Consider the following 13515-nt stretch of genomic DNA (forward strand, 5'->3'; position numbering starts at 1 on the left):
CGTTGCAAAAAGTGAATATTTAATATTATTGTTTAACTGAAACAGAAATTATTGAATGTAAAATTATATTATTATTTTAGAAATAGAAGTTATTTTATTCGAAAAATAATAATATATTTTTTTTGAGATAGATGATATGAAATTTGTAGTCAATAACAGATAATGTAATATAATATTTTGATATGTAAATATATTTTATATTGGTATACATAATATTATTTTTGATATTATTAATAAATATTTATAAAATTATGTCAATAACATAAGCAAATGTGATTCTACATATTATAATACATACTAAAACTGGTATACATATTATAACATTATACCAAGAGTTTTTTTTAAAAAAGTAAGAGAAAAATAATATTATGTATATATAATAAATAAATTAATATAAGAATTATAAAAAAATTTTAAATATTTCTATAAAAATTTTATACTTATAAATATTATTATTTATACAATGATATTGTTATTCAATTATAAAAGTCAATACACTGGCATTGCATAAAATATGAATCTATATTTTATTTTAAATAATTTTTATATTATAGAAAATAATTTATGTACTTTATAAAATTAAATATTATTTTATTGAGCTCAACTTAGATATTATGATAAATAAAATATATAGATGTAAAAAATTATTTATTTTAAAAATTAAATATGATATTCTATAGTCATATAATAATTAATTGTGTTAATATTTTTTTAAATGATATTATTTTGAAAAATAATATAGAAAAATATGAATTATTTAAAACTTTTATTATTAATTCATCAAAAAGGGAGCCCATTATTTTTATATAACTAAATAGTGTATAAACTTAAACAGAATTTTTAAAATTTCTATAATATTTTTCAAATAATTTTTAAATAAATAATTTAAAGTTTAAAATTTTTTCATTCCAACTTTTTTGTAACAAAAAACTTACTGTGAATTTTAAGAAACATTGTTTGTGTAACCGTAAATAATATTAATTTTCTTAAAATTTTAATGAATATTTATTGTGAACACAACAACAATATTTGGAAAAAAAATTAAATAGAGCTTTATATTTTTTTTTTGCTCATTCAGTTATTGTAGGGGTCAGTGATACTAATTGATATCATTTTACGATATTTAAGAAAAAACTACGATAACAGAATATTGCAAATTATAAATTTATAAATAATTTACTGGAATTTCACAAAATAAACATTTATGTAATTAATGAAGTCCAAATTTTCGAAAAAATACACAATATCTTTTATACACAATGAATAATAATAGTATAACAGAAATTTAAAATTGGTACTGGTTTAAATATTTCAGTATAGTTTCTCACTATTATTTTGATTAAATTTTAATAGGATTTTTATTAATAAATTTTTATTTTAATATTTTATGCAGGTTACAATAGAAACTAAAATAAAACGAGAAAAAAAAATTAATGAATTTAAAGCACGAAAAATTTATTGTTTTCTTTTTTTTTGTTATTAATTTAGTGGTTAGTTGTTTACGATTTAGTAATTTTCTTTTATATTTTTTTTTTTTTAATGAATTCTGAAACATTTTGTTATATTTACATTTTTTTTTTATCTTATTTTTTTCTTTTATTTTATCTTTCTCATACCTTATCATATTATATAGATATATATATATATACATATATTTATACATATGTATGTATGGTATATTTATTTATATCTTTGTATATTATTATTTATGTACGCATTTTTTGTGTTTTTTAAATTTCCAAAAATTTATAAAGTTAGTTTTTATAATACATCGAAATTTTTTGTATAATTTTTTTTTATATTTATTTTTTTTTTAACAATATTAAATTTTCTATAAGTTTCTTGTTTTTTTTTTTTTTTAAGTTATTTATTTATTTTATTTTCTAATAAAAATATGAAAAAAACTTTTTTTTTTTCTATCTAAAATTTTATAATAATAATATTGTTCCTTAATATTGGTTTTATTAATATTTTTTTTTTAATATTTCACTTTGTTTTTTTTTATTTTAAATTTTATCTTAGATTATTTTAATAATTAGCTATTAAATAAACATTATTTACTTTTAAATTTTTTATTTAATTATTTTTTTAAACATACAATTTTTTTCTTTTACATTATGTAAATTAATATTTTATTATTTTAGGTATTTGTTCTTTTAATTTAATAGTTTTTGATTTTATCGATTTGTTTTTTAAAATTTTCTATTTTATTTTTTATTTTAATTTTAAGTATATACCTATTACAAAAAATTTAATGTTATTTACATGATATAGTAAAATTAATAAAATAATTTTTGATAATAAAAAATTATTCGTAATTTATTTAAAGTTTACATATGTAAGTATTGTGATTGTACAATGAAAATGTGTGAATAGAAAACGAAAAATAATCTCATATGTTGTAATTATTTACAATTCTCTATCTGCCGGAACTGAGAATAAGAAGATTAGAGCTTGAACAAAAAAGATATAATTGTATTGTAATAATTACAAATGAAATAAATAAGAGAATTATTTTCGCTGTAAAAATTTTTATTAAAGAAAGAGAAAAGATAATTAAAGTAAAAAACATGAAACAATGAAAGAAGATGAATGAAGAAAATATTAAAAATTCAGTGATAAATTAATTAATGAGTGAAAAATTCGAAATGAGTATTGTTTATTAAATGTAGAACTCAGATTTTTACGCTTCGGAGATAGAGAATTCTGTTTACTCTTGTATAATTATGTGTGTTAAAACAAAATAAATGTTCTAGTTAAAACTGTATATGAGAACAATCAATCAGTGAAAGATTGAAACCTTTTTTATTTATTTTTTTTTTCTTTTCTATATTTAATACACTCTGAAATATTAATTTTATTTTTTTTTTTAAAATACATGAATATAATAAAATTAATCAAACTTTAAATAAAATACGCGGTGAGATTACAACCTTAAATTTTTAAACTAATTTTACTATATCCCGTATAAATTTTTATATTAATTATTTAATTTTATTCATACTTATATAAATACATAAATATATATTATGATTTAACAATAAATTTATATAACAAATTTTTTTTTGTTTTTTTTTTTTCTTTTTTAATTACGATTGCAAATTAAAAATAACATTTTATGTCTGAGAAAAAGAAAAAAGACAAACAAATTAAAATAAAATTTTTTTAAATTTTATTTTTTGTTTTTTTTTTAGAATTTTAACGATTATAGAGCTTATAAATACGGATTTAATGTAAGAATATTATATATATACAGATATATAAAGTACATATACAAGTATATACATAATATTATATTTTATATACATATTATACTTATTATATAATTTTAATAAAAAAATATTTAACTTAAAAAACTATTTTATATACGGTAATATTATTTTTTTTTTTATGTTTGTTTAGTAATTTAAAGCGTTTAAAATTTGCGATAAATTTTAAAAGTATTTTATTTTATACATATAATAAATAGTTTATAAAAATATTTAAACAAAAATTAGAAATTAAAAAATTATTTTTATAGAAAAGAAAGAAATTGTAAAAAAAAAATATTAAAAAATAAATATTTAAAAAAATAATAATTTATTTTAAAATTTTCTCTATATTATTTTTTATAAAGCTTTACATTGTAATTCATTTGTAGTTAATATTAAGTTTTATTAAAACAATAAAAAAAAAATTAATTGTATTAAATAAATATTAATTTTATTTTAATTTTTTTGTTACTATTTATTTTCTATTAGATTTTTGTTTTTTTTAGAAATTGATATTTTATTTAATATAATTTTTGATCATTGGTAAATGCAAGATATTATTATATTTTTAATATATATGTATTTGTATAACATTGCAATAAATTCGATTTTAACTAAAATAAATACATACATAAGTATGTACTCTTATAAAATAAATCCATAACATAACAATTATTACTAATACTCGTATAAATCTAGTAAAGTATTTTTATAAATAAAAATAAAAATTAATAATATTTTAAAATAAAATTTAAATTATATAAAATTGCTGTATATAGAATATATTATAATATTGTTACATAAAATATACATACAAATTATAATGTTAAATAAAATCAAAATGTCAAAAAATCAGAACTGATTAAATGTATAAACAGTAAAATATTGTTAGTATAATTTTTCAATTTTACTAAAATTTTTTTTCGATTAACTAATTAATCGAACAAAATAATATTGTTAATTTAATTGAAATTTTTTATTATACATAAAAAATTACATATAACAAAAGATCAAATTATTTTATTCATAATTAAATTTTATTTGATAAATTTAAATCAATTATTAAATAAATACCATTAAATATTTTTAAAAAATAAATCATAAATAGTTAGTATTGTAGAATATTAGAATTACATTAAGAAATTTTCTGTTTTTAACAGAAAATTCTGCAAAATTAAGAGAATCGAATCGTAGTACAAATAAGAATATTTTTAATAATGAGAGTAGATAGGTACATTGATCTTTATTATCGAAGATAGTCGAATTATAATGATCAGATTATATTTAACATTCATGAAATAAAAATTTATTAATTAATTTCATATAAAATTATATAAAAAACAATTACGATATTGAATAACAAATGAGTGCTAATGAATAAAATTTGAATAAAAATTTAAATGCAAATTGGAACATTTTTATTAAATTTTTCTCTATTTATTTTTTTCTTTTAAATTATTTATTTTAAAGATTTAGTTTAAAGTTTTCTTTATTATTAATTTTATTAATATTTTTTTTTTATTTTTTTTATTTTATTTTTGTAGTAAATTAATAAAATTTTCGGTAAGTAAATAATTATTATTTATTTTTTATTTTTCATTATATTTTTTTTTTTTTTTTTGCAAAATAGTTTATTTATTGGTCGTTGTATTTGTTTTGTAATCTTCTTATTGAAATAAATTCATTATATAAAATAAGAAAAACTATATATAATATAAAACTTAAATAATAATTATAAAAATGCAAGTTTTGATTGTAATAATGAAATCCACCATATATAGAAAAATATCAATTGAAAATTTGAAATCAAAAATTTTTAAAATAGCAAAAAAAAAAAAAATAAATATAAAATTTTATTATATAAAAAAATTAATAATTTTGCTGCATAGTTTATTATGTAATCATTAATATTATTATTATATGATTTTTACTTTTAATATTATTTGTAGAGGTGTTGTTATATAAGCGTTTCTGGAACTTTTCCATATACATATAATTTTTTGTTTTCTTGTTGAATGTTTTCCTTTTATATTTATTTATTCTTATCAATTTAATTTTTTTCGCTTAAAATATGAATTGTCAATAATTTCATTACAATATTATCAAATAATTTAGTTTTTTTTTTTTTGATATAATATTTTATTTTCCGTTATATAAATCGCCGTTTTGCTTATAAATTATTTTCCAAAGCATTTTCTTTTTGATTTTCTGTTTTTGTTTTATTTATTTTGTAATTATATAGAACAAAATTTTATTTTATTGTGTGTAAAATGATTTTTATTTATTATATACGAATTGTTTTTTTTTTTTTAACAATGCGTATACATTTATAATTGAAAAATTAAAAAATAATAAGAAAAAACAAAACACCAGCTAAACTCAAAGGAAATTTTTTTCAGTTGACTGATCCAATAGTTTATTACATTCTTTGGCTGTTATTGGTGGTCCTTTCGATTCAAATGTTGGTTTAACCATTGCTAAAGCTGGATTTAAGTCCATAATATTACGTGGTGACATTGCAACAATACTAGCTCCAATCGGACCTGATTTTTATATATATATTTTATAAAAACCATATTTGATATGGTTAAGTTTGGTTTTTGGGCCAAAACAAAATAAAAAAAATCAAATATACAAAAGAAAGAAAAAAGAATGGAGAAAAAAAAAATGTATATTTTTATATTAAATATTAATTTTTAATTTAAAATATTTATGATTGTATAATATATAAAAGAAAAAATTAGAAAAAGAGATACACTTAATGTAAATAAGAAATAATTTATAAAAGATCAAAGATTATTATAGGAAAAAAAAAATCTATATAGGAATTTTATAAAATGCATTAATAGTAATATATATATATATATATATATATATATATAGCTAGTATAATATATAATATATTAATTTATATTTATGTATATATATAATTATTATATAAATATATAGATTTACAGAAAAATAATTTGGAAATAATCGAAATTTTTTTTAGAGCTCTATTAGAAATTTTTTCGTTTTTCTAAAGATTAACTAAAATATGCATTTCAATTTTTTTTTTGTTTAAAAAAGTCTTAGTGTGCATACTAAATAAGAAGAATTAGTGTATATAAGTTCATTAAAATCTCATATATATATAGTATAACAGTATAAAATATTGTGCAAAACTAAAATAAGAAAACTATTTTTCAAAAAAAAATTTTTTTTTTCTCACAAATTAATTAAATGCATCATCTACTTAATTTCGAAATTCAAGCAATTAATTCTGAAAAATAGAAAAACTAATAACATGCAAAAATTTTGTGGATTTTCTACTTTTTATCACAATCTAATTTTTTTCTATATTGTTATGATTTTATTTGTATTCTAATTAAAATTAATAATTTTTAAATTTTTTTTAGTCCAATCTACTTTCGAATGTGACAATTTTTAAAAACAAATTTATTACAAGTGTGCAACAAGCAAAATATGTAGGTACAAAATTGATTTAAAGCCAAAATGTATGCAAGGAAAAAAGTTGGTTCCTTATTATAAGTATTGACAATGCAAATGTAATTTCTTTTTTTTTTTTGGTTTTTAATTGTTTTGGGTGCAGAAATGAAATTTAATTTTGTTGATATTAATTTGTGCAGACAGAGAGACATTTTTCAAACAAATTCTTATTTATTAAACTTGACTGTGAATTTTTTTTATATCTATGTTGAGTTGAGAACTTAATTACATTTATATTTATATAATATAAATTGTATATATAAATTATAATTATATGTGTATGATGTAAATTAATAATATTTCTGCAAAAATTTTTTATATTAGTTGACTTTATTGAATGGTATGTGTAAATATTGTTTATTTGTTAATTAGATCTGTGTTTCTTTATATAATTAAGGTAAATATTTGTTAGGGTATACTTATATTGTTACGTAATAAATATAATTACTTACAGAAGATTTAAATTTAAATTGTGTATAATTATAATTTGATTTCAAAGTTAAAGACATTTACTTTAATAATAATTTATTAAAGTAGTTATAATTGTAGTATGTTTTATATGACACCAGAATATTAATAATGAAATCAACTGAGAAAAAAATATTAGTATTCAAAGTGGTAAAATAATATACATATTAATATAATTTTGATGTTAAGAATGGGCTTCTACAAAAGTAGTATACATTTTGTTTAAATTATGCCGTCGGATTTTTACTGCGAAATTTATTTTGTTCGTTTAAGATTGATTATATACTTTTCCTTTTTTGGGTAATATAATTTCAATCAATAATTTGGTATCAAAAGTTGAAGCCTTAGAATTTCATATTTTGGGAGACCTTGAGTTCGATATTATAAAATTATAAAAAAAAAACATATTTTTGCTTGAAAAATAAGAAAAAATTTGATGCTATACGATTCAAATTTTAAAAATAATTTTTGGTTTTTTATATTATACAAGGTAGATATGCAAACATTACCGCTAAAAAGTTTGGTGTATCTTTCACAAACTTATTTTATAGTTATGTTGATATTAAACAAAGGTTATTGTTGATAAAGGAGATATAGTGTAGAGGGAAATAAACTTAAAATATTATCTGCGACACTGGCTTTTACTACAATTTATTTAATAATCGTGTAATGCAAAGAAACTAATAAAATAGTTACAATTTAACAATTATAACTCCTTTATTACGTTAGGTTCTCTCCTTAATAAATTGTTTTGGACAAATTTTTGTATTCATAATTTTTAAATGAATTAAGAGAAAGTGAAAATCACACTGGTTTAACATTTCCATTGGGAGTAATATTTGTAACTCTCTCTTTTTTGTAACTCTAATACAAATTTTAAATTACATGTTCAAATTTATCGTTACATGTTCAAAAACATTAATGAAGTTTTAACATTTTCGAAGTACAGAATAGTATGTACCGGTTATTAACATTTTCTTTTAATAACACTTAAACTAATTTAGAGAAAACAAAATAATTACAATTCATATTAATAAAATCAAAAGTAATATGCCATGTTATACTTTTTATACTTGTGATAACATTTGCTATTTTTTTGTAAAGACTTCTTAGGACTGCTATACTAAAATTTCGTATACATAAATTAAATTATTAATTGGTAAATATTTTATTAGATGTTTTTCCAATAAAGTTTAAAAATTCAATGATAATTTTGGTTTTAGAGAAGTTAGGGAAATTTCATTAATCTAGTTTTTGAAAATAAATATAAAATTCACATTGCTGGTGAATATTGAGTTTATTATCATGTTATAAAAAGCAAAAGAAAAATTAAAATGATTCACACATCTTTTAATGTTATTTAGTTATTGCTTTAAAATTGTTTTTAGAATGTTAATGCTATTCCAAATAGATTTTTACATCCAAAAATTATGCCTGTTTCAATCTGAACTATTACAATTAATATGCTAGGCAAATTTTGATTTCTAAAAAAATTTTACTGTAGAAAACAAAATCTTACATAGAAGAAATAAAATCAAAAATTCTAAAAGATTTGAATTTTCAAAGAGAGAAATTTTTTAATTGTTACATTTGTTAGAGGCGAAATTACCCCTTTTGAAAAATTTAATAGAAGAGTGAGTTTTCTCAGCTATATTAATTTTACTACTTATACATAAACAACCTATAAAATATCAATGTATGAGATGAAAATATTTTCTCAAATATTTTAGAAATTATATTTAATAATAAAATAAAATATCTATATAGTTTTTATTAAACATGCTCTGTTTAATTATTGATATTTAGGATATTTGTTTAGTGGAGGAAAATCTCATATATACAGAGTACATTTTGATAGTTATAGCGTATAATAGTTTATAAATCAAGTATATTTTACCATGCATTTTATAACTTTTTGATCAGTTTACTTACAAGTTTTTTTTAACAAAATTCCGAATAATTTTAAATCCCTTTACATCTATTCCGAAGAAAAAGTATCATTTTTTGTAAATTATGTAATCTAATTTTTATATTCAATGTAAACATTTTATGTGTTCATGAAATTACATTTCCGATTTCACCAATCAGATTTAAAATAGCTCATTCAAAAGTTCTTACTATTCGTGTTATTCATTAAGATTTAAAGGAAACAAATTTTTTTTTCATTTTAAACCTGTTTTATTTAAAAATTTGCAAGAATTCTTATAGAAGTAATAAAATGTCACTTTAATTGTAAAGAAATATATAGATATTTTTCTTTTTATTATAAATTACAATAATCCTTGTGTGTTATTCGTATGATAATAAAGCTGAAAAGCATAAAAATAAAATTGAAACTAAATTAAATTAGCAAAACAATTCAAAAATATTCTTGTAAATAAAAAATATAAATGAAATTAATTATATGAACAAGCATAGTAAAATTAGTCACCTTCATTTCAGTGTAGTCTAAGATTATTCACATCATATATGAGGTTGAAAAATATTCAAAGATTTTAAATAATTTTAAAATGTAAATTCTTGTTATATTTTAGAATAGTAGATGATGAATCTAATAGCTTGTTTAATATAAGATGAATAAAACACAAAAAATATTTAGGGATGTTCGAATATTTAGGAGTAATGGAAATAAGATAAATGGCAATAGAAACAACACAAGATAGCTGATATTTTATGTCCAAAATATAATCAATGATCATTTTAATGAATATGAAATCTTTTTTGGTAAACTCATGTCCGGGTATATAATTTTTAAAAATATTTTGCTCTGTGATTCGAATTTTAACTAGGCTATTTATTATTTTCAGCTATTTGTCAAGTTTTCTATTTTAAGTGGGTAGTTTTTATTATAAAAGAAAATTATTAGACTTTTTTTCACGACATTTCTGTAATTTTATATTGCATATGACAAAAACTATCTTAGATTCATATACGTGTTTCCTTGTTATATATTTTTTTTTTGATCCATTAGAGTTTTAAAAATATTTCTAGAATAAAATTATTCAAGGAACAAAAATATTGGTTCTTTTAAGTTTTAGATTTACTAGCTATGAATTTTAATATTTTAAACAAAGTCAAAAAAAAATTTATGAGAGGAAAATTTAAAAATGGTAAAAATTTAATGAAATTATAAACATCTTGAATTTTAATACAAGACCTTTTTAGATGACGTAAGAAATAAATAAAATTTAATTAAAAAAAAAAAATAAATTGTTTTAGTTTCATTGCTTTTTTATTTATTTAATCTTGAAAGACCATATTTTATTCGTATTTAATATTATAAATGATTTCAATAAAATTATTAACAGAATTTTTATGCGTCAACCATAGTTTAAAAATAACAATATTCAAATAAAAACTCTAGACAGTGTTAAAGAAAAAATCTAAGTGAAAATATTATTTTTTTACAGGTACGTTGTACAAATACTTTTCTGGCCAGCAATTATTCTATTGATTAAAAAATAAATCATGTGGCTAACTATTTCCGTAGAAATTATCAATATTTTATTTATCCTACCCTAAAAGTATGCAAAATTTTAGTATAAAAATATTTTGTATAGAAATTAAATGTACATAGTTATATTACATTTGCAAATAATAGAGCAAATAATTTTCCATTTCATTTTCAAAAATATCAAAATTAAAGGTAATATATTTAATTTTTAATATGTAGATTTGGGTTATTTTCCATATTTATTTTACTCTTTACTGTAGCATGTTATTAAAACTAAGTTAATTTTAATACTCGTATTATTTTAAGCAAAAGTCCTTCTAATTATATTTTGTTTTGAGCTATTTAATAAAATGAAAAATAATATCCAAATTCATTATTATACAAAATGAATTTATTAAAATTACCTTTGTATATGAAATGAAAATAAAATACGATATTAGAAATTAATATCTTTTGGGAACAACTACTACATTTATTAAATTGAAGTCCTCCAATTTTTACATGATTACATTTCATCAATTTCATATAATATATTATTTCTAATACTTTAATCGTAATATCAGAATAGTTTACTATGTTATGTATACGTTATAGATATTCAAATAGTGTAGAATGAAATTTTATGTTAAATTTTTACTATATTTATTGTACTATACACATCTATGGGCTATGCTTTAAATATTCTATAATATTATATAATTATATATTGTATTGCATTTTATATTATTTTAATATATGGTCATATGAATTCATACAACTATAAATATCTAGCATTTCGACTATTAATTTATACATAATAAACTTTGTGCCATTTGTTTCCCATCGGGAAATATCAATATCCAAGTATATGTAATATCGTATATATAAGAGTAATTTAATATAAATATAAACATGTCCATCTAAATCAACTTTAGTTAGATGTTTTTGTTACTGTTATACTCTATGATGATGTAAAAAATTTGCATATATTTGTTATTAAAATATAATATTATTATGTAAATATATTTATTATATTATATATATACATAGCTAGCCTTGAATAAAAATAAGAAATAAAGTTTAATTATAAAAGACACATGATTGTGTTATTGGAGAAAGGAACTTGTTACAACTATGTATGATAAAATTAAAAATATAATTTTAAAATTTTAATCAAAAAATCCAATATCATAATATATGTTTTTTTTTTTATGATTTCATAGTTGAGATCTTTACAGGTCAGAACACATTTAAAAATATTTGAATAACACCTAATGAAAATTTTCAAAGTAAACTCTAGTAATATTTTCATGTAGTTTATTTCATGAAACTAAAATAATATAATATTCTGGGCTGTAACACAGTTGAAGTGATAATGTACTTGAAAAGATAGATCAAACACATTTACAGGATGTCATATTGCTTATTTATATCGGTAGCATTTAATCAAAGAGAATAGAATGTTAACTATTCTGAACTCTTGTAAAGGGAAAGGCAAATATAAGGCTATTAAATTAATAAGAATTTCGTTGGTTTTGCATAGAAAGTTTATTCAAAAATTGTATTACAAAATTTTAATTAGAACCACTAAATTTACCCAATTTTGTCCTTTCAAACAAAGTGCTTTGTGTTGTAGAAGCAACACAATATAAATAGTGACTATTTTATTGCTACATACATTTTAATATCGTATTATTATTACTGCCATCCTTATTACCCCAGGTTTTAAAAATAACAATAATACAAATTTCATTTTTCGATTTTTTTTTTATAATGAATTTTCTAAAATTTCATATAAGATATTCAAAGATGTATAAAATCATATTTCATAAAATTTTTTAATAAATCATTGAATATTCAACAAAATTATAATAAAAAATTTGTCACCAAAATTATGTGTTTAAAATTTATTTTACGCAATTTTTCGTAATATTATAACTCAGAATGCTATGCATAAAAATATTAATGCTTTTAACACTAATAGATAATGAATGATGATATCAGTTCCAATGAGATTGCAAAAAAATTTAATGAGGCTGAGTGACAATTATATTTTATTTTAATATTTATAAAAGTGCTACTAAATCGATTTTTATTTTTTTGATATTTAACCCCAACAAATTATATTAATTTTGGATCTTACACTCACTTAATAATTCATTTACGCGCAAAAGTCTTAATAATCATTCAATATATCATAACATGATGCTTTTTGCAATCATTTTAATAAAATTACACCATATAGTAGATAGACATTTATGCATTAAAATTTAGTGCAGGACAATTTTTCCCAAAAGGATAAAATGAATACAATTTTTAAATAACACGTGACTATCGTGCTTTTTTTTATTGTTGCAATCCAATTATGTATGGTGGTCAAGCATTATTTTTACCTCAATAGAGTTCTTCCTATATATTTATAATTATGTACAACCTTTATATTGCACAAATATTCATTTGAGTGTACTGCTTTTATACGTACATATATTGTTCACTGCTCCCATATAACATTCTGCGCTTTAAATGACATTAAAAATTTATGTATACTTGTATAATATCACCTGTTTATTTTATAGACACATAATGCTTGTATATAGTAAGTATGTTTACTTCAGGTATTATGAAAATTTAAAGATTCATGGTGGAATTTTTTTACGAAATTTAATAAAAAAAAATGATTCGAAGAACAGGGACCTTTATCATTACTAATTTACTAATATTTTGGAATTATTAATTATTATATTATTAATTATAGCCACGTATATTTAACGTGGCTATAATTATATTATTGTATTCACTGCGGATAATGAAAATTTTTTTGCTTTTACAAATTACTTGCTATTTTTGCTTCTTCAATCTTTTAAATTTGTGTTC

General features: G+C 18.3%; 1 protein-coding gene across 3 annotated transcripts in view; it reads right to left on the reverse strand.

Annotated features, from left to right (window-relative positions):
• Nucleotides 1-4724: 4724 nt before the first annotated feature.
• The window catches only part of LOC129615062 (potassium voltage-gated channel protein Shaw), a 174953-nt gene continuing 166162 nt past the window's right edge, over nucleotides 4725-13515 (reverse strand). The window contains exon 8 of one of the 3 annotated variants that reach the window (XM_055530119.1): nucleotides 4725-5794. In XM_055530119.1, coding sequence (XP_055386094.1) covers nucleotides 5631-5794 — 164 coding nt within the window. In that variant the 3' untranslated portion in view covers nucleotides 4725-5630. Of the gene's footprint in view, nucleotides 5795-9392; nucleotides 9518-13515 lie in introns of those variants that run through there. The other 2 variants (XM_055530116.1, XM_055530121.1) reach the window with 2 other exon arrangements.

This window comes from Condylostylus longicornis, unplaced genomic scaffold (assembly GCF_029603195.1).
Source record: "Condylostylus longicornis isolate FDR11 unplaced genomic scaffold, ASM2960319v2 ptg000135l, whole genome shotgun sequence".
Classification (NCBI taxonomy): Eukaryota; Metazoa; Arthropoda; class Insecta; order Diptera; family Dolichopodidae; genus Condylostylus; species Condylostylus longicornis.